The sequence below is a fragment of the Convolutriloba macropyga genome, chromosome 13 (assembly GCF_964194025.1).
Source record: "Convolutriloba macropyga chromosome 13, txConMacr16.3, whole genome shotgun sequence".
Taxonomy (NCBI): Eukaryota; Metazoa; Xenacoelomorpha; order Acoela; family Convolutidae; genus Convolutriloba; species Convolutriloba macropyga.
Window position 1 is genome coordinate 28166069 of NC_134480.1, and position 26976 is coordinate 28193044.

The window sequence follows — 26976 nt, forward strand, 5'->3', positions numbered from 1 at the left end:
ATAATGCACTCGAACTATATATCCTTCCTTTACGAAAATTGGGATCTTTTCCGTTTGTGCCCCCCCCCAGCTTAGTGGGTGCATATTATTTGCACCCCCCAGACAAACGTGCCATATTTTTACATGAAGATTTACTATGTAATCGCACGTGTTCTGTAACTTGGGGCGCATAACGTACTGGGGGGTACAAACGAAAAAGATCCAAAAATTATCTCTTGCAAATGATTGAAAGTAATTGATTGAACTAAAAAGCAATTGTGACTCTGAAGGGTCGGAACAATTCTCCATACCTCCTCTCCTTGAGCTCTGAAATCATCTCTATTCTTCAGAATAATATTGTTGCATACAAGGCTTGTCTCTAAAACCTTCCCATTGGAAGTCTCCAGTACCATATCTATTATGTTTATAATTCTGATGCTTTATTTTCGTTACCTTTTGCATCTGATGCTTCAATTGAGTTGACCGACTGCCCTTTTAGGTGAGGGGCTTTCTCTTAATTGACCTCTTTTTTTAAAATAATGCACTCGAACTATATATCCTTCCTTTACGAAAATTGGGATGTTTTCCGTTTGTGCCCCCCAGCTTAGTGGGTGCATATTATTTGCACCCCCCAGACAAACGTGCCATATTTTTACATGAAGATTTACTATGTAATCGCACGTGTTCTGTAACTTCGGGCGCATAACGTACTGGGGGGGGTACAAACGAAAAAGATCCAAAAATTATCTCTTGCCAATGATTGAAAGTAATTGATTGAACTAAAAAGCAATTGTGACTCTGAAGGGTTGGAACAATTCTCCATACCTCCTCTGCTTGAGCTCTGAAATCACCTCTATTCTTCAGAATAATATTGTTGCATACAAGGCTTGTCTCTAAAACCTTCCCATTGGAAGTCTCCAGTACCATATCTATTATGTTTATAATTCTGATGCTTTATTTTCGTTACCTTTTGCATCTGATGCTTCAATTGAGTTGACCGACTGCCCTTTTAGGTGAGGGGCTTTCTCTTAATTGACCTCTTTTTTTAAAATAATGCACTCGAACTATATATCCTTCCTTTACGAAAATTGGGATCTTTTCCGTTTGTGCCCCCCCAGCTTAGTGGGTGCATATTATTTGCACCCCCCAGACAAACGTGCCATATTTTTACATGAAGATTTACTATGTAATCGCACGTGTTCTGTAACTTGGGGCGCATAACGTACTGGGGGTACAAACGAAAAAGATCCAAAAATTATCTCTTGCAAATGATTGAAAAAAATTGATTGAACTAAAAAGCAATTGTGACTCTGAAGGGTCGGAACAATTCTCCATACCTCCTCTCCTTGAGCTCTGAAATCATCTCTATTCTTCAGAATAATATTGTTGCATACAAGGCTTGTCTCTAAAACCTTCCCATTGGAAGTCTCCAGTACCATATCTATTATGTTTATAATTCTGATGCTTTATTTTCTTTACCTTTTGCATCTGATGCTTCAATTGAGTTGACCGCCTGCGCTTTCAGGTGAGGGGCTTTCTCTTAATTGACCTCTTTTTTAAAATAATGCACTCGAACTATATATCCTTCCTTTACGAAAATTGGGGTGTTTTCCGTTTGTGCCCCCCCCCCCCCAGCTTAGTGGGTGCATATTATTTGCACCCCCCAGACAAACGTGCCATATTTTTACATGAAGATTTACTATGTAATCGCACGTGTTCTGTAACTTGGGGCGCATAACGTACTGGGGGGGTACAAACGAAAAAGATCCAAAAATTATCTCTTGCAAATGATTGAAAGTAATTGATTGAACTAAAAAGCAATTGTGACTCCGAAGGGTCGGAACAATTCTCCATACCTCCTCTCCTTGAGCTCTGAAATCATCTCTATTCTTCAGAATAATATTGTTGCATACAAGGCTTGTCTCTAAAACCTTCCCATTGGAAGTCTCCAGTACCATATCTATTATGTTTATAATTCTGATGCTTTATTTTCTTTACCTTTTGCATCTGATGCTTCAATTGAGTTGACCGACTGCCCTTTTAGGTGAGGGGCTTTCTCTTAATTGACCTCTTTTTTAAAATAATGCACTCGAACTATATATCCTTCCTTTACGAAAATTGGGATCTTTTCCGTTTGTGCCCCCCCCCCCAGCTTAGTGGGTGCATATTATTTGCACCCCCCAGACAAACGTGCCAGATTTTTACATGAAGATTTACTATGTAATCGCACGTGTTCTGTAACTTGGGGCGCATAACGTACTGGGGGGGTACAAACGAAAAAGATCCAAAAATTATCTCTTGCAAATGATTGAAAGTAATTGATTGAACTAAAAAGCAATTGTGACTCTGAAGGGTCGGAAAAATTCTCCATACCTCCTCTCCTTGAGCTCTGAAATCATCTCTATTCTTCAGAATAATATTGTTGCATACAAGGCTTGTCTCTAAAACCTTCCCATTGGAAGTCTCCAGTACCATATCTATTATGTTTATAATTCTGATGCTTTATTTTCTTTACCTTTTGCATCTGATGCTTCAATTGAGTTGACCGACTGCCCTTTTAGGTGAGGGGCTTTCTCTTAATTGACCTCTTTTTTTAAAATAATGCACTCGAACTATATATCCTTCCTTTACGAAAATTGGGATCTTTTCCGTTTGTGCCCCCCCCAGCTTAGTGGGTGCATATTATTTGCACCCCCCAGACAAACGTGCCATATTTTTACATGAAGATTTACTATGTAATCGCACGTGTTCTGTAACTTGGGGCGCATAACGTACTGGGGGGTACAAACGAAAAAGATCCAAAAATTATCTCTTGCCAATGATTGAAAGTAATTGATTGAACTAAAAAGCAATTGTGACTCTGAAGGGTCGGAACAATTCTCCAAACCTCTTCTGCTTGAGCTCAAATCATCTCTATTCTTCAGAATAATATTGTTGCATACAAGGCTTGTCTCTAAAACCTTCCCATTGGAAGTCTCCAGTACCATATCTATTATGTTTATAATTCTGATGCTTTATTTTCGTTACCTTTTGCATCTGATGCTTCAATTGAGTTGACCGACTGCCCTTTTAGGTGAGGGGCTTTCTCTTAATTGACCTCTTTTTTTAAAATAATGCACTCGAACTATATATCCTTCCTTTACGAAAATTGGGATCTTTTCCGTTTGTGCCCCCCCCCCCAGTTTAGTGGGTGCATATTATTTGCACCCCCCAGACAAACGTGCCATATTTTTACATGAATGTTTACTATGTAATCGCACGTGTTCTGTAACTTGGGGCGCATAATGTACTGGGGGGGTACAAACGAAAAAGATCCAAAAATTATCTCTTGCCAATGATTGAAAGTAATTGATTGAACTAAAAAGCAATTGTGACTCTGAAGGGTCGGAACAATTCTCCAAACCTCCTCTGCTTGAGCTCTGAAATCATCTCTATTCTTCAGAATAATATTGTTGCATACAAGGCTTGTCTCTAAAACCTTCCCATTGGAAGTCTCCAGTACCATATCTATTATGTTTATAATTCTGATGCTTTATTTTCGTTACCTTTTGCATCTGATGCTTCAATTGAGTTGACCGACTGCCCTTTTAGGTGAGGGGCTTTCTCTTAATTGACCTCTTTTTTTAAAATAATGCACTCGAACTATATATCCTTCCTTTACGAAAAATAGGATCTTTTCCGTTTGTGCCCCCCCCACCCCCCAGCTTAGTGGGTGCATATTATTTGCACCCCCCCCCCCCCCGACAAACGTGCCATATTTTTACATGAAGATTTACTATGTAAACGCACGTGTTCTGTAACTTGGGGCGCATAACGTACTGGGGGGTACAAACGAAAAAGATCCAAAAATTATCTCTTGCAAATGATTGAAAGTAATTGATTGAACTAAAAAGCAATTGTGACTCTGAAGGGTCGGAACAATTCTCCATACCTCCTCTCCTTGAGCTCTGAAATCATCTCTATTCTTCAGAATAATATTGTTGCATACAAGGCTTGTCTCTAAAACCTTCCCATTGGAAGTCTCCAGTACCATGTCTATTATGTTTATAATTCTGATGCTTTATTTTCTTTACCTTTTGCATCTGATGCTTCAATTGAGTTGACCGACTGCCCTTTTAGGTGAGGGGCTTTCTCTTAATTGACCTCTTTTTTTAAAATAATGCACTCGAACTATATATCCTTCCTTTACGAAAATTGGGATCTTTTCCGTTTGTGCCCCCCCCAGCTTAGTGGGTGCATATTATTTGCACCCCCCGGACAAACGTGCCATATTTTTACATGAAGATTTACTATGTAATCGCACGTGTTCTGTAACTTGGGGCGCATAACGTACTGGGGGGGGGGGGTACAAACGAAAAAGATCAAAAATTATCTCTTGCCAATGATTGAAAGTAATTGATTGAACTAAAAAGCAATTGTGACTCTGAAGGGTCGGAACAACTCTCCATACCTCCTCTGCTTGAGCTCTGAAATCATCTCTATTCTTCAGAATAATATTGTTGCATACAAGGCTTGTCTCTAAAACCTTCCCATTGGAAGTCTCCAGTACCATATCTATTATGTTTATAATTCTGATGCTTTATTTTCGTTACCTTTTGCATCTGATGCTTCAATTGAGTTGACCGACTGCCCTTTTAGGTGAGGGGCTTTCTCTTAATTGACCTCTTTTTTTAAAATAATGCACTCGAACTATATATCCTTCCTTTACGAAAATTGGGATCTTTTCCGTTTGTGCCCCCCCAGCTTAGTGGGTGCATATTATTTGCACCCCCCAGACAAACGTGCCATATTTTTACATGAAGATTTACTATGTAATCGCACCTGTTCTGTAACTTGGGGCGCATAACGTACTGGGGGGGGGGGTACAAACGAAAAAGATCCAAAAATTATCTCTTGCCAATGATTGAAAGTAATTGATTGAACTAAAAAGCAATTGTGACTCTGAAGGGTCGGAACAATTCTCCATACATCCTCTCCTTGAGCTCTGAAATCATCTCTATTCTTCAGAATAATATTGTTGCATACAAGGCTTGTCTCTAAAACCTTCCCATTGGAAGTCTCCAGTACCATATCTATTATGTTTATAATTCTGATGCTTTATTTTCGTTACCTTTTGCATCTGATACTTCAATTGAGTTGACCGACTGCCCTTTTAGGTGAGGGGCTTTCTCTTAATTGACCTCTTTTTTTAAAATAATGCACTCGAACTATATATCCTTCCTTTACGAAACTTGGGATCTTTTCCGTTTGTGCCCCCTCCCCAGCTTAGTGGGTGCATATTATTTGCACCCCCCGGACAAACGTGCCATATTTTTACATGAAGATTTACTATGTAATCGCACGTGTTCTGTAACTTGGGGCGCATAACGTACTGGGGGGGGGGGTACAAACGAAAAAGATCCAAAAATTATCTCTTGCCAATGATTGAAAGTAATTGATTGAACTAAAAAGCAATTGTGACTCTGAAGGGTCGGAACAATTCTCCATACCTCCTCTGCTTGAGCTCTGAAATCATCTCTATTCTTCAGAATAATATTGTTGCATACAAGGCTTGTCTCTAAAACCTTCCCATTGGAAGTCTCCAGTACCATATCTATTATGTTTATAATTCTGATGCTTTATTTTCGTTTCCTTTTGCATCTGATGCTTCAATTGAGTTGACCGACTGCCCTTTTAGGTGAGGGGCTTTCTCTTAATTGACCTCTTTTTTTAAAATAATGCACTCGAAATATATATCCTTCCTTTACGAAAATTGGGATCTTTTCCGTTTGTGCCCCCCCAGCTTAGTGGGTGCATATTACTTGCACCCCCCAGACAAACGTGCCATATTTTTACATGAAGATTTACTATGTAATCGCACGTGTTCTGTAACTTGGGGCGCATAACGTACTGGGGGGGGGGGTACAAACGAAAAAGATCCAAAAATTATCTCTTGCCAATGATTGAAAGTAATTGATTGAACTAAAAAGCAATTGTGACTCTGAAGGGTCGGAACAATTCTCCATACCTCCTCTGCTTGAGCTCTGAAATCATCTCTATTCTTCAGAATAATATTGTTGCATACAAGGCTTGTCTCTAAAACCTTCCCATTGGAAGTCTCCAGTACGATATCTATTATGTTTATAATTCTGATGCTTTATTTTCGTTACCTTTTGCATCTGATGCTTCAATTGAGTTGACCGACTGCCCTTTTAGGTGAGGGGCTTTCTCTTAATTGACCTCTTTTTTTAAAATAATGCACTCGAACTATATATCCTTCCTTTACGAAAATTGGGATCTTTTCCGTTTGTGCCCCCCCCCAGCTTAGTGGGTGCATATTATTTGCACCCCCAGACAAACGTGCCATATTTTTACATGAAGATTTACTATGTAATCGCACGTGTTCTGTAACTTGGGGCGCATAACGTACTGGGGGGGGGTACAAACGAAAAAGATCCAAAAATTATCTCTTGCCAATGATTGAAAGTAATTGATTGAACTAAAAAGCAATTGTGACTCTGAAGGGTCGGAACAATTCTCCATACCTCCTCTGCTTGAGCTCTGAAATCATCTCTATTCTTCAGAATAATATTGTTGCATACAAGGCTTGTCTCTAAAACCTTCCCATTGGAAGTCTCCAGTACCATATCTATTATGTTTATAATTCTGATGCTTTATTTTCGTTACCTTTTGCATCTGATGCTTCAATCGAGTTGACCGACTGCCCTTTTAGGTGAGGGGCTTTCTCTTAATTGACCTCTTCTTTAAAATAATGCACTCGAACTATATATCCTTCCTTTACGAAAATTGGGATCTTTTCCGTTTGTGCCCCCCACCCCCAGCTTAGTGGGTGCATATTATTTGCACCCCCCAGACAAACGTGCCATATTTTTACATGAAGATTTACTATGTAATCGCACGTGTTCTGTAACTTGGGGCGCATAACGTACTGGGGGGGTACAAACGAAAAAGATCCAAAAATTATCTCATGCAAATGATTGAAAGTAATTGATTGAACTAAAAAGCAATTGTGACTCTTTAGGGTCGGAACAATTCTCCATACCTCCTCTCCTTGAGCTCTGAAATCATCTCTATTCTTCAGAATAATATTGTTGCATACAAGGCTTGTCTCTAAAACCTTCCCATTGGAAGTCTCCAGTACCATATCTATTATGTTTATAATTCTGATGCTTTATTTTCTTTACCTTTTGCATCTGATGCTTCAATTGAGTTGACCGACTGCCCTTTTAGGTGAGGGGCTTTCTCTTAATTGACCTCTTTTTTTTAAAATAATGCACTCGAACTATATATCCTTCCTTTACGAAAATTGGGATCTTTTCCGTTTGTGCCCCCCCCAGCTTAGTGGGTGCATATTATTTGCACCCCCCAGACAAACGTGCCATATTTTTACATGAAGATTAACTATGCAATCGCACGTGTTCTGTAACTTGGGGCGCATAACGTACTGGGGGGGGGGGTACAAACGAAAAAGATCCAAAAAATATCTCTTGCCAATGATTGAAAGTAATTGATTGAACTAAAAAGCAATTGTGACTCTGAAGGGTCGGGAACAATTCTCCATACCTCCTCTCCTTGAGCTCTGAAATCATCTCTATTCTTCAGAATGATATTGTTGCATACAAGGCTTGTCTCTAAAACCTTCCCATTGGAAGTCTCCAGTACCATATCTATTATGTTTATAATTCTGATGCTTTATTTTCTTTACCTTTTGCATCTGATGCTTCAATTGAGTTGACCGACTGCCCTTTTATGTGAGGGGCTTTCTCTTAATTGACCTCTTTTTTTAAAATACTGCACTCGAACTATATATCCTTCCTTTACGAAAATTGGGATCTTTTCCGATTGTGCCCCCCCCAGCTTAGTGGGTGCATATTATTTGCACCCCCCAGACAAACGTGCCATATTTTTACATGAAGATTTATTATGTAATCGCACGTGTTCTGTAACTTGGGGCGCATAACGTACTGGGGGGGTACAAACGAAAAAGATCCAAAAATTAACTCTTGCAAATGATTGAAAGTAATTGATTGAACTAAAAAGCAATTGTGACTCTGAAGGGTCGGAACAATTCTCCATACCTCCTCTCCTTGAGCTCTGAAATCATCTCTATTCTTCAGAATAATATTGTTGCATACAAGGCTTGTCTCTAAAACCTTCCCATTGGAAGTCTCCAGTACCATATCTATTATGTTTATAATTCTGATGCTTTATTTTCTTTACCTTTTGCATCTGATGCTTCAATTGAGTTGACCGACTGCCCTTTTAGGTGAGGGGCTTTCTCTTAATTGACCTCTTTTTTTTAAAATAATGCACTCGAACTATATATCCTTCCTTTACGAAAATTGGGATCTTTTCCGTTTGTGCCCCCCCAGCTTAGTGGGTGCATATTATTTGCACCCCCCAGACAAACGTGCCATATTTTTACATGAAGATTAACTATGCAATCGCACGTGTTCTGTAACTTGGGGCGCATAACGTACTGGGGGGGGGGGGTACAAACGAAAAAGATCCAAAAAATATCTCTTGCCAATGATTGAAAGTAATTGATTGAACTAAAAAGCAATTGTGACTCTGAAGGGTCGGGAACAATTCTCCATACCTCCTCTCCTTGAGCTCTGAAATCATCTCTATTCTTCAGAATGATATTGTTGCATACAAGGCTTGTCTCTAAAACCTTCCCATTGGAAGTCTCCAGTACCATATCTATTATGTTTATAATTCTGATGCTTTATTTTCTTTACCTTTTGCATCTGATGCTTCAATTGAGTTGACCGACTGCCCTTTTATGTGAGGGGCTTTCTCTTAATTGACCTCTTTTTTTAAAATAATGCACTCGAACTATATATCCTTCCTTTACGAAAATTGGGATCTTTTCCGATTGTGCCCCCCCCCCCAGCTTAGTGGGTGCATATTATTTGCACCCCCCAGACAAACGTGCCATATTTTTACATGAAGATTTACTATGTAATCGCACGTGTTCTGTAACTTGGGGCGCATAACGTACTGGGGGGGTACAAACGAAAAAGATCCAAAAATTATCTCATGCAAATGATTGAAAGTAATTGATTGAACTAAAAAGCAATTGTGACTCTTTAGGGTCGGAACAATTCTCCATACCTCCTCTCCTTGAGCTCTGAAATCATCTCTATTCTTCAGAATAATATTGTTGCATACAAGGCTTGTCTCTAAAACCTTCCCATTGGAAGTCTCCAGTACCATATCTATTATGTTTATAATTCTGATGCTTTATTTTCTTCACCTTTTGCATCTGATGCTTCAATTGAGTTGACCGACTGCCCTTTTAGGTGAGGGGCTTTCTCTTAATTGACCTCTTTTTTTTAAAATAATGCACTCGAACTATATATCCTTCCTTTACGAAAATTGGGATCTTTTCCGTTTGTGCCCCCCCAGCTTAGTGGGTGCATATTATTTGCACCCCCCAGACAAACGTGCCATATTTTTACATGAAGATTAACTATGCAATCGCACGTGTTCTGTAACTTGGGGCGCATAACGTACTGGGGGGGGGGGGGGGGGTACAAACGAAAAAGATCCAAAAAATATCTCTTGCCAATGATTGAAAGTAATTGATTGAACTAAAAAGCAATTGTGACTCTGAAGGGTCGGGAACAATTCTCCATACCTCCTCTCCTTGAGCTCTGAAATCATCTCTATTCTTCAGAATGATATTGTTGCATACAAGGCCTGTCTCTAAAACCTTCCCATTGGAAGTCTCCAGTACCATATCTATTATGTTTATAATTCTGATGCTTTATTTTCTTTACCTTTTGCATCTGATGCTTCAATTGAGTTGACCGACTGCCCTTTTATGTGAGGGGCTTTCTCTTAATTGACCTCTTTTTTTAAAATAATGCACTCGAACTATATATCCTTCCTTTACGAAAATTGGGATCTTTTCCGATTGTGCCCCCCCCCCCCCCCCCAGCTTAGTGGGTGCATATTATTTGCACCCCCCAGACAAACGTGCCATATTTTTACATGAAGATTTACTATGTAATCGCACGTGTTCTGTAACTTGGGGCGCATAACGTACTGGGGGGGGGGGGATACAAACGAAAAAGATCCAAAAATTATCTCTTGCAAATGATTGAAAGTAATTGATTGAACTAAAAAGCAATTGTGACTCTGAAGGGTCGGAACAATTCTCCATACCTCCTCTGCTTGAGCTCTGAAATCATCTCTATTCTTCAGAATAATATTGTTCTCCACAAGCTCTGTTGGTTGAAACCCAACCGACGCGAGCCAGCAGCCAGACTTCTGTTTAAAAAATGACAGAATTGCACCACCCAATGATCCTCGCCCACCAACTACTAGGACACGTTTCATCACTTTGCAAACAAAAACAAATCTGAAAACAGTACGCTCCGATTTCTACCGCCTCTATCTGGGATTAATGGGATCAATTCTCCCACCCCCATCCCAGTATAATGGATATATTAACTTCAAGCCCCTCAGGCGATGTGCTAGTTTTCCAAATGTGACGTCCCTGAAAGTTACGTCATATCACAAACGCATTAAACTTGTTATATGATATTTGTTCACAACAGATTTCCATTTTCGAGAAACTTATTTTCAACAAACTCTATGAGCACGTTAAAGGAACACTTCACGATTCCCAGTTTGGTTTTCGGCCTCAACGTTCAGCAATTATTCAAATGTTATGCTTTCTAGACCAACTGTACAAAGAAGTCGACTCAATTGCACATGATGAACTTTTCGTTTTCTACCTAGATTTCCAGAAAGCGTTTGATACAGTACCGCACCACCGTGTTGTTGCAAAACTGTCGGAATCAGGGATCGGGGGAAAAGCGCTCAGATTAATAGCCAACTACTGTGACGACAGAAAACAACGTGTTCACATTGGAACCTCAACGTCGAGCCTTCGTGACGTCACTAGCGGCGTACCGCAAGGTTCAATCCTGGGGCCACTACTTTTTCTCGTCTACATAAATGATTTACAAAACATCGAATACAGTCAAACCTACGGTTATGCAGATGATTACAAATTGCTCTCTAATAACAAACATGAACTTCAAACTGATCTCCAGAAATTAAATGAATGGTGCAATAACAACGAAATGCGCCTCCATGAAAACAAATGCAAGATCCTCTGTTTCAAGAAAAAGTCACTCTTTACAATAAAAAATGAAACTGTCAACATCTCGTCTCATCAAAAAGATCTCGGAATACAAGTTTGTGATAACCTCACTTGGCATCAAAACGCAAGCACACGAGCCTCCAAAACTCTTAAAGCACTTTGGTACCTCAGAAGAAATCTTCACCACAGAAATCTCCCTCAAGTTAAATTAAACGCATACACGGGTTACATTGTACCAATTATATCCTACGCCTGCCAAGTGTGGTATCCGTCTAAATACGATCTAGTACTCATCAAAAGAATCCAAAAAAGTGCGACGAAATGGATAATAGGTTCTTCTCTCACATATAAGGAGCGTTTAATCAAACTGAAAATTCTACCTCTATCTTTTTACTTCGAACTTCACAGCTTATTACTACTATGTGATCAATACAATAAATACAACATTGCCATAGAAAAGTTTATACATTTCAACAACAATAATCGGACGAGACAAGGCGCGAAATGTGAAATCAAACTTACGAAAAAACGATTATTCAAAAGCGACGAAAATTTCTGGTCGAGAACAGCCTATCTCTATAATATTGTCAACAAACAGACAGACCTTACAGACAACAAAAATATAAAATATCGGATCAGCGACGTTTATTGGAAATTCTTTTTTAGAAGTTTTAACGAAATTGACATGTGCACTTGGAAAATTTGCTGCCTGTGCAAAAACTGTAACCCCATTTCGAAACTATCTCATTTATAACGATCAACAATGGTGCTTCAACCTGTGCATTGCAGAAGCCTGAACTACTACTACTACTACTACTACTACTACTACTACTACTACTACTACTACTACTACTACTACTATTAGTTTAAATATGAAATTTGTTACCCTTTATATAATGAGACGGAATTCTTTTATTTACATTCATTATGTTAACATGTATACATTAATTTTACTTTATATAATGAAAAATATATTTGACAAATTGGTTTCTTTTACATTTTGAGAAATTAGTTTCTTTTACATTAATTATTCTACCATTTAGAACAACGGTAGTTGATTGTACCCAAGAGTTGCTTTGTTAGAATCCAAAATTCATATAGTTAAGTAAAAAAAATAAAGATTGCAAACTCATTTTATCGTTTTATGAACAATTAGATAATGTAAAGGAAACCAATTTGTCGAATTAAAATTACTTCCAATATTTTAAAACAAAACGTTTTCGTACTTTACGTTCATAGTCAGGTTAAAACTGTTTTACAAATTGTTAAAAGATAAGATGAATATGTATTTACATTTGTCTGAGACGACAATTAAAACAATTCTAGGAACTATTCTACAAAATCAATCCAAAATTTTTCCCTATATACAATGTTTAGCCTATTTACAACTCATATTTACATCTGTTATCAATTTATTTAAAAACATTCCTATTCCGAATTTTTCGATTTTGGCCATGTTCTTGTATTTTTAGGGTTATTCTGAATTTGCCCTAACCATAAGTATCCCTCTTGTTGAGGTTTTGCAAATTTTGTTTTGTCATGCACAAAATGTTTTTTGCCCTATGTATTCTCATCTAGTCAAAATTATGATTTGAACTAATATTTTAGCGTGAGTTCCCTCCCCCTAATATTCATCGCGTGTTTAGTGCCGGCTTCAGCTTGCTGATATATATAGCTTCGATAATCATTAGTTTTTCTACTGTCCGGCAGGCGTCCAGAATTTTCCATTCAATGTCATTCGTGGCGCCACGACATTCAACCAGATGTTGACCCACCTGTGAATCCCTCTTTTGATGTTCTGTTATCCTTGTGGTAACATGCTGGCTTGTTTGCCCAACATAGATGGATCCGCATCCATTACATTTAATCTCATATACCACGTGGGATTTCATGTCTCTATCGAAAGATGATTTCAGCGTGGGGAGGCACTATCTTAATTTCCGCGTTGTAAAAACTACTTGCAATTCGCATAGTTTCTTCAGTTTGCTTGCAAAGTTTTGAGTAAGGTTGCCTCTGTATTGTAAAAAAATAGTTGGCTTATCAATAGCTTTAGTCTTGCTTTTTTGATGCTCTTTTGGTGTTGTTCTTAATTGGTCTTTACCGCCACTTATTATCTTTTCTAAAGTCTGATTCACTATTTATGAAGACCATTCCTCTGGATATTGATTCTTGGTCCAGCAAGTATTGCTCTTTTCAAGAGCCTGATCGAAGGCCAACCAATTAGAGGTTGCATTAAAAACCCTGTGAACCGCCCCTTGAATCACATTTTTCTTATGCTGAAGCGGTGCACAGCTGCAAAAATTCAGTATCATTCCAGTGTCAGTTGGTTTTTGATACCAATGACAGGTGATATTATATTTGTTGCTCACATTTACGTTAATGTCAAGAAATGCCAAATCCCCATCCATGTGCACTTTTTATAAGGTAAATTGCAGGTTGTTGTGTAATGAGTTTGCAAATTTTAAATACTCGTACTGGTCACTACGAACCGTGCAGATAATATAATCCACATACCTTTTAAACAATTTCATCTCCTTATCATGCCCCACTGTCTGTTGATTGCTGCAATAAGTACAAATCCAAACAACATCCTGCATGTTGGCTTATTCCTCATTCGATATTTTTTGGCATCTTGCATGAAACCAGTTTTTTGCATGACTCACATTCTACCCCTTTTCCTCAGTAAGTCACTCTCCGGTTACAGTCTTTGCACTTCCTGTTTTGGTCGGATCTGGAAAAGTTTTCACTGAGCTCCGATTTTTGCAGTGATGCCTCGAACGATTTAATCCACACGTTTTCTAGTATTACAGCCAGTGATGCACTCATAGCCAGACCATCTGATTGCACATACCAGATCCCATTACATTTGAAAAGAACATTCGTCGCCGCAAGCTTTAGCAAACTTTTCATGGCGGACCTTGGGATATCTGGAGCTAGGTTGCTTGAATAGAGTTCTCTTAGAGCGATTTCTATAACCTCTCCAACTGGAACTTTGGTGTACAAACTTTTAACGTCAAGAGATACTATCTGCTCATCTTCAAGAGTGAGAGACTCTAAGGCTTTCTAGCATCTTGCGTGTTGGTTACAATGTTTGCGCCCGGTAATTTCTGGAAAAATGGTGTCAGAAATCTGTTTAAGTTTTTGTAGCTGCTACCAAGTATTGAAAGAACAGGTCGGAGAGGTGTATCTTTTTTATGTACCTTTGCCAGGCCATAAAGACTCGCTGGTTGCGAACCTGTTGACATGAGTCTTTGATAAATTTTGTCACTAATTTTCCCTTGCTTCATTAATTGTTGCAGGCTGTTATTGATCTGTTTTTCATTTTTGATCACAAGTTCATCTTTTGCTCCATCTATTTCTTGAAACTGATCTGAGTTGAGCACCTCATCAAGTTTTTCCCTGTACGTTGTCTTCTTCATCACACAGAAACCACAGCCTTTGTCAAATGGTACCACCAGCAAATCATTGGCTTTTAGGTAATCAAGCACTTTTTTGACCCCTCTATCCAATGGGGTTTCGCGTACATTTTTTGCATACCATTTTGCGGACGCCTCAATTTCATAAAGCTTCTCACCCTCAGTGTTATTCTCGCGTAACTCACGTACAAGTTTGTCTACGTCTGCGAGGAAGTGCACCTCATTAAACTTGTCTCTCACAGGGTGTTTAGGTCCCAACGATAGGATGTCGAGTACAAACTTTGGAAGTCCACGGCCATCCATTATCACAACAATACTATGGGAGCCATTCCGCAGTGGTCTATCTTGTCTCTCTGACAGTTTATCAAGTTTTCCATTAAGCCTGTTCTGAACCATTGCCGAGTGATTCCTCATTTCACGCTTAATGCAGCTAACAACGGATGGCATCAGTTCTGGTTTCACAATCTCCCTAAAATTCTTCCTATCTGTCTCAAGTTTTTCCTTGAACACTTTACGGCCTTTCTCCGCACAGTTTATTTCTTGTTTCAGGAGCTTTAATTGAAACTGTGCACCGCTTGTTCAGAAAAAATTTCATTTTTAGGAGCGCGAAACCTCAAAAAATCCGGAATTATATCATTGTTAAGGCATTGTTTTAGAAATTCAATTCGGTAATTGCAGCTAGTGACCTTATTTGAAGTTTTCAGGTAATCAAGATAAAGTTTGAAACAGTTTGATTTTTTCAAAATATACCTGAGCCACGTCTTTGGTGGCAGCAACCACATACCTCAAAGAAGCTCAAGGACAGGGCGCAATGAAGCCCAATTGTTCAGGAGCTCCTCATCAGTCTGTGTCTGTTGCACCTTCCTTGACTTGCTCTCACTTTCCTCTGCTTTTTCCCCAAGTTCTTGCCTTTTCCTTTCTTAAATTGTATTGATGGCGTAATTGTATTGATGCTACGATATTGTATTGATGCTACGAGCTACAATAATTAGATAGTCAGCCCACGCATCCCTTTGTAGGAAAATACTCCAGAGCACATCCTCTGCCATCATACAAACGGTCTCAAAAATAAACCATACCAATGGTATGTTACATGGGGATGGATTGGAGACTCTGCGCTTCTTGAGTCATTGGCAACAGATTTGTCAGCTTTGAAAGAGGTTCATATCTTGATGATTGATTCAGAAGTCGCTACTAGGAAAACATATCTTCCACACAATGCTTTCCCGAATCAGCACTAAAATTAACCGAACCGACCTTGGAGCCAATTTGAGCACGTTCAGAATTCTAATAAGAACTACGGACAACTAAGTCCATAAGTAACAAGTCAGCCTCCTTGTCAGCTCATGTGTTTCTACCGTCTACTACAATTCGGTTTGTGTGCTACGAGCTACAACTTCAGGTCTTGAGAAACTTCACTGAATCTTTTAAATTAGTTTGTCATGCAGAGAAGTAATTGTCAATTAAAACTTAAATTGATTTAAAAATAAACGAAAGCTTGCGAACATTGCCTTGAATCTTCAGTTTTAAAAAATTAAATGAAATTATTTACAAAGTATAGAAACTTGTCTTTGACTATAATTCTAAGGAATGAGTTGAAATAAGATTGATTTTTTGAAAATATTTACAGTTAATAGCACATTTACAACAATTTATTTACACTTAATACACAAAAATCAATTCAATTTTTATTCTGGAGTTTTTGAAAACCCCGGGTATAATGCTTTTTATTTCTGAAAAATATTTCATTTTCATTCCTATCTGTTGTTGTTCTTTTACTTGTTGTGGTTTACAAAAGTTCGAATTAAAATGTACCAGAATAATTTTTGAATTTAAAAAATGAAATTTTTTTTTCATACTTAATTTGTCATACTTTTAATTATTATAGTAAGTTAGTAACATCAATAAATTGTTAGGCACTCCATCAATACGCAACATCTAATCAACAAGCTTCTAAAACCATTCCCGACTGATGTTCAAACCAATTGGAGCGCCAGACGTCAATAATTTGATAATGTAATTTCTATAGCTGAAATCACACAAACCTTCGATCATCAATTGTAATCACCGAAAACTAATCAAGAATGGTGCACGCTCAGATAACAGTCAAACCTTTTGGCGGAAGCAAAAAAGAAGAGTTTAATCAGTTTCAGCAATTATTTCGAGGTTATGTAAAGGTCGCAGCATTCAACCCTTTACAACAAAAAATCTTTCTGCATTTTCATCTGCGTGATAACGCTATACGGTTTCAATTTACGGAAGCAAGTCAAAAACATTTGAACCTCCGACTTGATGCTTTACAAAAACACTTCTGCAATCTAAGATTCCAAGAATTATTAATGCTCAAACTAGAAAGAGAGAATTTTGATGCAAAGAAAGGCACGCCACAAAAAATTTCCTTGTGAACCTAGAGCGAAAAGCAGTGTCGTACCAACCACAAAATGAGCCAGCAGTTCCGCCACTGAAACTAGCAGCTAATGAGGCAGCGATAGCAGGAGCACGTTTTGCAAGACATACAGCAAAGAAAAAATCGCTGCTGTAACAGACCACAGAAATGAAAAAGTGAGAGATTTGATTATAAAAATTATGACAGGTTGGCTGCGATCAAAACTGATGTAGCAACATACAGCCACACTAATTGATGAATTGTATAATATCTCGAGACGTTGAAGAAAGCTCTGTCAAAGATAACCACAGCTCATCATCACTCAAAAGTGATTTGGTGACCTCGACGGAATATTAAAGTTACAGTCACGGGACCATCACCCGGTCGTAGTGGTGCAAGAATCAGCAACACCAGATGGGAATCAAAACTTCAAACACAACAGAATGCTCAGACGTCAGGAAATTATCAACCATATTATCAAGGAAACTGCGGGGGGAAATTCAAAGCAACTTATCTTCGCGATAACAATCAGAAAAGATTTATACCATCTAAACAACAAGTCAGTTTACAGTTCAAATTACAGATCTCATAGATTCTAGAAACAAATACCTAGATTCAAAACCAGTTGGCCAGGAAACAATTAAAGTCGTCCCGGTAGACTTCCCGGAAAATCAGTTTCTGGATACAGTTTCTTCATACGACCGACATTACCTGGAGCCGTACTTAGCAGCAGATTTGTGTACTCAAGGCATGGATGACATAGCTAGTGCAGTCAAAATCTTTGTTGAATTGATTAATACGCTAAAATATATCTTTACATGTATTCGAAAATCTGGCCAATAATTGTCACCTGAAAAAGTGTGATTGAAATGCATAAGATGATGTTTTTGGGAAATGTAGTAACGCGAAAGGGACTATCATTTGAATGTGCAAAAACGGATCAATTTCTCAAAAACTTCGAAAGCCAAAAACAAAAAAAAACACGTTAAGTGTTTGATCGGATTTGCACAATTCTTTCAAAATTATATGCCAGACCATGGAACAAAATTCATGCCATTTTACCGTCTTCTAGAGACAATCAGAGAACTTGAAATTACTGAGGTGTTTAGCAACAAAAAAGCAAGATTTGCTAAGAAACTGAAATAGCAGATAGACTACAAAAACCAGGACTACAAGATGTGATATTCTGTGATGCCAGTTACCACGGAACTTGATCCGCAATGATAGTAGAATACTATGTCAAGAAAAATAATTCAAGAGGAAATAAGACCTACGCGACAATTTTGTTTGGTTCACGATTGTTCACAAGCCCACAAATCAAATTTTCCGTTTATTACAGGGAATTTCCTGTTTTGTAATTTGTTTTGCTCTTTTTCGGAAAATATAGCTGGGTAATTCTAAACCAGTCGTAAATCTAACAGATAACAGATGCTAAACGCAATTTTTGCCGGCCAAATTAAAATCACCATCTTTGCGGAAATTTCTTGACAGAGTTTTGGCGTCAATTATTGTAACCGCACATATTCCAGGAAAGGCAAATTATGAGATGAATTTTCTTTCACGAACGCAGGCAAACCCGGAAGCACAATTTTTACTTCGACTTCCCGAAAAAATCCAATCAGGAAAATCGAAATAGAAACAAAAGCAGAAACACCAGATGTGTCGTTGAACACAATTGAGAAAAGTATCGACTCATTCAAAGAGGAGGACAAAATTGATTTGACAATGATAGGAAACTGAAAAAAAAATTTGAAGTTACGAAACCTATTTGGAAAAAAGACAACGAGCGGAACCGAAATGCTAAAAACCAGATATTTGATAAAACTAAAACAATCACTCAAAGGAATTTCAGCTGTAATTTTCTAAGAACCAGCAAATTTCCTGGCCGACATTGAGTGAAATGAAACACATGACATTAAAATTGAAACCGATCAATATCAAAAATCAAAAAAAGTCAAACAATGTCTGTAAAGTTGCAAAATTGAGGCACTTCGATATGCAATTAGAAAAACAAAGAAAAATTACAAGCAATTAGACAGACTAGAAATAACAACATTTTGTACAGCCAACTTTTCGAAGTTAAACATAAATAACTCACTGTATCACAAAAGTTTCATAGAGAGTTAATTTGTTGCAAACACAACTCGAAAACAGCAGGACAATCAGGAATTAAACGAACAGGATAAGAGTTTCGGAAAGGATTCTGTTTTCAAAGTTTCATAGAGATCTCATTGGAGCAAAAAAATTATAGACCATTATGCAACCAAAAAGCAAACCAAAAACATCAACGACCACACTTACAGCCTGTATTTTCTGAACAATCCTTTCCAGAAGACATGATGCATATTTATCTGATCGGACAACTACGATTGCCAAGTTATAAGTACATTAACTGGAGTGGACGTCATTTCGAAATAACTTTTTGCCGTACCCCTCACGAATCGTCAGCAGATACAGTAGCAAGAGTGTTGGTGAAAACTGTATTCAATCATAGTTACATACTCAAAAAACAATTGTTTCAGACCGCGGAACGAAATTTACGTGTAATTTGATGAATGAGCTATGTTCACTACTCCAAATTCGACTGAAGTTTTTATCACTGAATCATACACCAGATAGTGGACTTTTGGAACGCTCGCACGCTTTTCTGAAGCGCATCCTGAGAGGAAACACAAATATGCAGTGGAACGATGACACCATGATGTATTCTTAGCAACGTTCATAAATAACACATCTTCAAACTAATCAATTGGTCATTATTCTACTGCCGTACTTCCTGAACGAGAGCTTATAAAGCCGTTGCATCAGCGATTTTTAGTCAAATCATCAGAAAGAGCAATATCCAACTTCGCAACTCAGATTATTTATCAACATAACAAGATACCATGTTGGAATAGCTAGTTACATCAATATCAAGTTAATCGCATCGTACCAGCGTTACCGAAAATACTCCGATCAAAAAACTAGCTCTCAATTTCTTAAACTTCACGATTATCGCCTACTTCTCAGCTGAAAACTCAAAACGCAATCAGTTTTTGTCAGTAAATTAGTATGAATAGTGTTACCATTTTATCAAGTTGAAAAAGTTCTAACTCGAACTACATCATTCGGAAAGATTGAACAAATTTTACCCCATGTGTATGTACACAGAATTTGTCTCCGCTTAATCAAATCATACGAAGTATCCGATGATTTAGAACAAATTGACTCACAAAAATCCGAGACAGACCCAAGCATAACCAAACATAAACGTTAGCCAACAATGATTGATGACCATCTACAGACGCCTATCGGTGATATCTAATTCACTCAACAGCAAGATAAAACTGACCCGGCACCCGCAAAAGTTTGTCCTGCAATACTTAGAGAACCAACCAGAGCAGCAGTACCTGCACCATCTGCAGTACCGCCTTTAGAAAATTTTTCAGAGAACGAACCCCTGATAATCAACCCATCTCTCAAAAAGAATCTCCGGCTTGTCTTTATTTCAATGAAACCGTTAAAATTGACTAATAATACCAGCGGATTCCATCTGTTGTCCTATAACAGAAAAAAGCTAAATGGAATTGAAAAAGCGCCATAAACGTTCTAGAACAAAAGTACGCCCAGAACAACAAAAAAGGTTAACTACAAAAACTAGTTGCCCAAGCCAGATGGTAAAAAGAAACAAAATAAGACCTGTTGAGATCAAGTGTCCGACTAATGCACAATAGCTTTCAGAGTGCAAGCAGAAAAACAAAAAAATGAACGGTTGACGGCATTAATGCAATCGACAGGCAAACATATTTCATGTTCAGGGCAATGTCTTGCAACATTCCAGAAACGTTGCTCATTGCCTGTCCGTTGACATAAAAATGGGAAAAAAAAGTAACGGAACTTATCCCAATCTGAAACAAGCCTGATAATTACACAGTTACGTACTGTGGATCTTCAATTGCTTACTACGTATCACACGAGAGCAATTATATCTTCAACTTAGTGACAAAAAGATTCTACAAATCATCATTTTACTCCTTATCGTAAAGATTCAGCTCAACAATAGAAGAACAAATAGCAGCGAAAAATATAACCGAAATTGCGTTATCAGAACATGGATGGCAACTCAATGGACTAAATCGTCTTACAGATTTTTGTTTGATCAAGCGCAATTTTTTTGAATTCAATTGCCAAACTCATCATCTACTTTTGATGCACAAAAATGGAGTTGCATTGCTCGCCAAATCACAGGAGGAATTTTTAAATGAAGACATCCAAAAATATATAAAATCCGTTCGTTTTGGTAAGGTTTTTCGTAATGTTAATAATGATGATTTCAACGATGATGAAGGATCAGCTGTTTTGTTTGACAACAATCCTAAAGTATCACTCCTCCCTCAAGGCTTTTCCCAGACTTCATTGTGTCAGTGCAACAGTTACTTTTCCATCTGTGGCAAAAACTGAAAAGTAGGAAAAATTGGATTGTTTACCTCGCAAAATTCTACGAATTTTAACAGCTTGCTGAAAATGAAATCTAATACAACGTAAACTCTAAAATTGTTTACGACTTTGAATTTGTATTAGCTACATTTGCAGCCCTAGGGACACGTACACTTAAGAAGAATAGCAGAAATGTGGAAAAAATTGAAGAATTGAGATTTCAATGAGAGGTTGACTTGGAAGATAAACTCGGAAATAATACAAAAGGGAGGTTTCGACTCTCAATTCGGCCGAACTATACAACGGAACCATTGGATTGGCCAAATTCATACAAAAATTTTAGCCGGGAATGCGTATGGGGAGACATTAAAAACTACTCAGAATTTTTGATTTTTTTGTTTTGTTATCATAGAAAAACGTTACCCTGTTAGCCGGAAGCACTTGTTAAAGAAATTGGACAAATAATGTCGGAACTAATCATGACGTGAGAGAAAAAACTTTATTTATAAACACAGCTTAAATTATTGATAAACCAATGACTCCGAAAACAAAAATTACAGTTCATCCGATGAAACAGTTTTTCATCATAGACCGAATTGCTCACGGTTTCATTTTAATCCGAAGGTGCCATGCTAGAAAAAAATCAGTAACTTAATTTGTGTCAGAACAAGAAAAGTCTTCAAACAGTTCTGCAAGTTTTACATTTCTGTCAAGAGAATCTGTTATTGGCAGTCAATGGAATTAAAGTTGGCCTTCCCAGCATCTCTTCTCACTCCACAGCAAGAATGTGGGAAAAAACTACCGATCTCTGCGTTCCCACATCGATACACAGTCCAATTAGAATGAACAAAATATTATTAAAACACGTCAATGTCCACCCTGAGTATACAGGCGAGGCCCAAATACTGAAATGAAATCTGTAATTGTCAAACAGGGAAACTGTTGAACAAAAATACTGCCAATTTGTGAATCTCCAGGTAAAAATTCACGCCAAATATTATCAAGATTATGCCTTTGAGCTAAATTAAAGCATAAATTGTATAAAAGTGAGCAGACCTTGTTCACTAATCCAGTGTTCTTCAAAAAACACCTGGCTCTCTGACATAATGGGAACCTCAAAATCCTAATACTCACAATCGTGCAGTCTCAGATCAAAAGTAAAGAAAACGCGGCGAAATGGATAACAGAAATTATTTTATCCATGATTTGGATGTGCACTCGACGGACTAAGCTGTTATTTAGTTTTGCGTTAAATCGAGCGCAAATTTGCTAACTCAAATGTAAACGTTATCATCTGAGTTTGATGAATAAAGATGGGGTCGCTTGACCCTCCAAAGCCAATCAGTGGAAAAAATTGCAATTGAAGTCAACAAAAACATTCAAATCTGTTTATTATAAAAATATTTTCGGGTTGTTATGAAAACGCTTCCATCCATGGCAATAGGGGAAAATCAGGAAAAGTTAGATTCTTTGCTTCGCAAAACTCTAAGTAATTTAACAAATTGCGGTAATTGAAAATTAATACAATGTTAAAACTATAACTTTTTACGACATTGAATATGCATTGCGTTACATTGACAGCTGCTTTGGACACGTACACTTAAAAACATTCGCGCAAGTGATCAAAAAATTGAACAATTGCAAATTCAATGCACTTTGACCTTGAAGATAAAGTCAGAGATATTAAAATAGGGGGGATTTCAACTCCCCAGACGTTGGTTTGGCCAAATTCGGACAAAAATCTTTGCTGAGAATTCGTCTGCGAAAACCTTAAAAACCACTCAAAATTTTGCTTTTGGACAATTTTTGCAGGAAACCATAAGTATGAAATTAGAAACAACATTATTTAAAAACACAGCTTAAGTTTTCGGAAGACAAATGACTTTGGCCGTGAAAACTGCAGTTCATCCGTTGAAGGTTGTTACAGTTTTATGTCTTTGATGGAGGCTCACTGTCCGAATTGCTCACAGTTTTAATTTCATCCCAAACCGGCAAGCAAAAAAACAGTCAGTAATCTAATCTGTGTCAGAACAACGAGAGTCTTCAAAAAATCTGTCTAAGTTTTAGATACCTGTCGATATAATCTGTAAGTGGCAGTTACTGGTAATGGGGTCCGCCTTACCAAAACTTCTCTTCAATGAACAGTTAGAGTGTTGGAAAAATTTAGCGGTCTGTGCGTTCCCATACACGCTCCAAACAGAATGAGAAGAATCTTCATAAAACATGGCAATGTCAACCCTGAGTAGACAAGCGCGGACCAAAAAGTGAAATGAAAGCTATGATTGCCAGAGACGAAAACCTGTCGAACAAAAAAATGCCGTTTCGTGACACTCTAATTTAAAATTGACGCCAACTATTGTCAAGATTATGTCTGTGATCGAAATGAAAGCCTAAATTGTATAAACGGGGCAAACACGCATCAACCCAGTGTTCTCCAACAGACTCTCTGGTTCTTTCTCGTAAGGAGACCCTCAAATTCATTGGAGGCATAGCCAGCTACCCTTTAAAATATGCTACGAACCCTTGTGTCAACATACGGTCAGCGCACGCCCACCTGATGTTTTCCCAACACTTATGACTTGAATTTGGGACCCTCAGTGACACCGAGGGAAAGGCAATGGATAGGGTAGAAACATGGATCCCTCTAGAACTGAACTCCAAGTTTTGAGCACATAGCTTTATCCGATTTTGCGTAACACCTCAAATTTGAATTCGCTGCTCTGAATAATGTTCATCTTGCAATTAGAACAAGGCAGCAGGTATCTAAGCAGAGTTATTTCTTTTAGAATGAACGCGCGACCTAACTGTGTGAAGTTATATAGAATAAGAAAACGTATTGCGATGAAAAGAGACGTAGGAGATCTTGGTCTAACTCTTGTAAAGCTCCAGAGACTCCCCCTAAGAGGGCCGGGATACCCATAAACACGGAGCCTAGAGCTATCTCGATGTTTTTCAGTGATTGAATTTGGCCACCCGCTTCATTAAAGTGTGCGCCTTGCAACGCAATGGAAGTCTCCTCAATAGTTGGCACCTTCACACCTTTGTGCCATAAATGAGTTTGTCACCTTGCAATCGAATTGAGCGAGCACGGTCGTGAAGAGTATTCAACACGCTAGCATCTGGTTTATACTTCTTCTTGAACTCGTTTGTTGCAAGAAGCACACAAGAACGGATTGCACTTTTTTCCATTATATCTGAAAGATTGTTCGCTCTTTCACTACCATTGCAGTGCCAACAGTACTGTTCGCACATAGTTTTAAGATGAAACTGAAACAAAAACTATGAGACTTCATCATTCAAAACAGATACAGTTTGCCCTCTAGCCACACAATTATGTCCTCTACCAAATCTGTCAGTGGACAGCTTTCAAGAGCAGTCATCAATTTTATTGAGGATTAAACAACTAAAATGTCAATATACAATTTTATGATACCCATATGCTTTGAAAGTGTTTTAGCTTTCTCAGCTCAAGTTTAAAACCGAAAAAAACAGAAATTTCTGAAGATAAAAAGAGCCCCCGACATTTAATTTGCAGTCAGTTTAGTGAATTTAAAAAATTCCGATTAACTGAACTGTTGAACTTTCAACTCAAACAAAAAAAACGATTTTAAATGTCAAACAAACAAATGGGTATCATGGTTGTTCATTTCACAATAATAATCAAAACTATTGATGCATCAAATTGTTTTGATCAACCAGTCTCTGTTTATGGAAAACCACTTCCAACTCAACAACTAGAAAACTCCGCAATCAAACGTTTTTAGGGCTTCATTGCTAAAATTTTTTACAGGGACCAAAACAAGAAATATGTACGACAGAATCTTCAGGCGTGGAATCATTTTTCATCAGCACTCCAATATTCTTCTGGCTGAAAAATTTTTAAATGTTGATTTTCTACTCCCAATCCTCAATTATAGCTGAAAATTGAAAACTGGAGTTGCGGGACTGCTATCAAAACTAGGAGAGAAATGGTGAAACCATCCGATTTTTGCACGCTTGACACTTCTATTCCATTTAATACAACACAAGACCCTTTCTTTGTAAATTGGCTCTGGGCAAAAATCAACGAAGAAGTCATACTGGTACAACGGAAGCGGAATTAAATTCGGAATTGAACTGCAAGACTGTTATACCAACCAAAAAAAATCAAGACCTGTACAAAAAGGATGATGGCTGTCCTATAGCGACCATTGCCGGAGTTGGACTATCCGGTCCAGGAGTTCTATTGACAATTATTGGAGGCAGTGGTGGACTTATGGAAGTTTTCGGGGCATACAAAGAAAATTCAAAATCAAATGTAGAAAACATCGGGCAAAAGCATTAAAAAAAACAATTGCACTATCAGATTATGTCAAAGAATGGAAGACAAAATGGAAGAAAAGTTTTATCTCGTTACAAATAATTTGCTGAGATTAGACACATAGATCAATTGATGGCCGAAATTCAGTAAAAGGATTGAAATTTTATACTCTATTCAACACCTAAGTTTTAATCTTGACACCATTGCTTCACATCTGAACCCTGTTTATGGTGAAGTGAAAAGCTACAAAGCCGCGATTAATGCCTTCAAAAACAATTTTTTGAGCTTGGTGCCCAATTTGCTGAATCACAGGTTGAAAACATTTTTGATGCCATGCGATCCACTGCAGTCTTGAACTAAAGATATAAAAGCCAATTTATGTCACCAGACAGACTGAGCCTAGCAATACCAACAAACGAGCTTTTTTCATTTTACGGCATAGAATTTCTACGAGAATTAGTAGCAAGGTTTGCTGTTGAACCTTGCCATACATTTGCTTCCAGTCAGACAGCCTTCAGAGCTAAAACGCTGAGAAAGTGCTCATAACTCAGCTTGAGTCAAAAGGAAAAACTCAGTTTTCAATAGGAGGGCAATATTCCTATAGAATCGACTGTTCTCACAAAGAAGCAGTTTGACAATTGCTTGGCTCCTTTACGTACAAAATCTTCTTCATAAAATGGAGACAAACCTCAGTCAGTAATTTTTTTTCTCATCATTGTTTTTTTTCAGTGCGCTGACGGCACTTTCTGTGAGCTCGACAGGAAACTGCTGTCTTCCTCACCCTGAAAAGCCAGGAATATGTGTCTTGAAATCTGGTTACTGATGTCTGCATCAGACTCTTTTACATTAGGTGAGTACGGCCTCAATTGGAAAAATGTGCCAAAACGAAAAAAGAACATCTTGGATGTAACAGTAACATCTGTATCTTTACTTCGGAGTGCATATCAAAATTATGCCAGATTAAAATATCTGCAATAAAATGAAAGCTACAAGGATAATTGTTCCAGAATCTTAGATACTTTAAAGCATGTTGTCTGAGCTACCTGATCCTGAAGAGTTTCCCTATTCTGAATCCAAAACCGATACAGGGATAAAGTTACTAGCAGACGTTAAGACAAGTTGATAGACAGCCCCCAACTTACGAAGACTGGTCAGCTTGACGCAATTGCCAAGCCGATAGTGCACGATATGCGTCTTTTTGAGCCAACTCTTACATCCAAGATTTCACTGATTCTTACTTACTGCAATTTTCTTCTGCGGAAATATGTTACTGCATAACTTGCTCAAGCTTCCTGATCACAGATTCAAAGTATTTTGAAACTTAACACCAAAATTCTGAAACCGCATCACGGCAACTTTA

At 37.9% G+C, this 26976-nt stretch overlaps 1 protein-coding gene across 1 annotated transcript in view; it reads right to left on the minus strand.

The window, feature by feature from the left end:
* The window catches only part of LOC142351835 (dihydropteridine reductase-like), a 131767-nt gene that overhangs the window by 27605 nt on the left and 77186 nt on the right, over positions 1-26976 (minus strand). Inside the window, exon 2 of the mRNA XM_075404045.1 lies at positions 10153-10349. Within this exon, the coding sequence (XP_075260160.1) occupies positions 10153-10326 (174 nt within the window). The 5' untranslated portion in view covers positions 10327-10349. The remainder of the gene's footprint in view (positions 1-10152; positions 10350-26976) is intronic.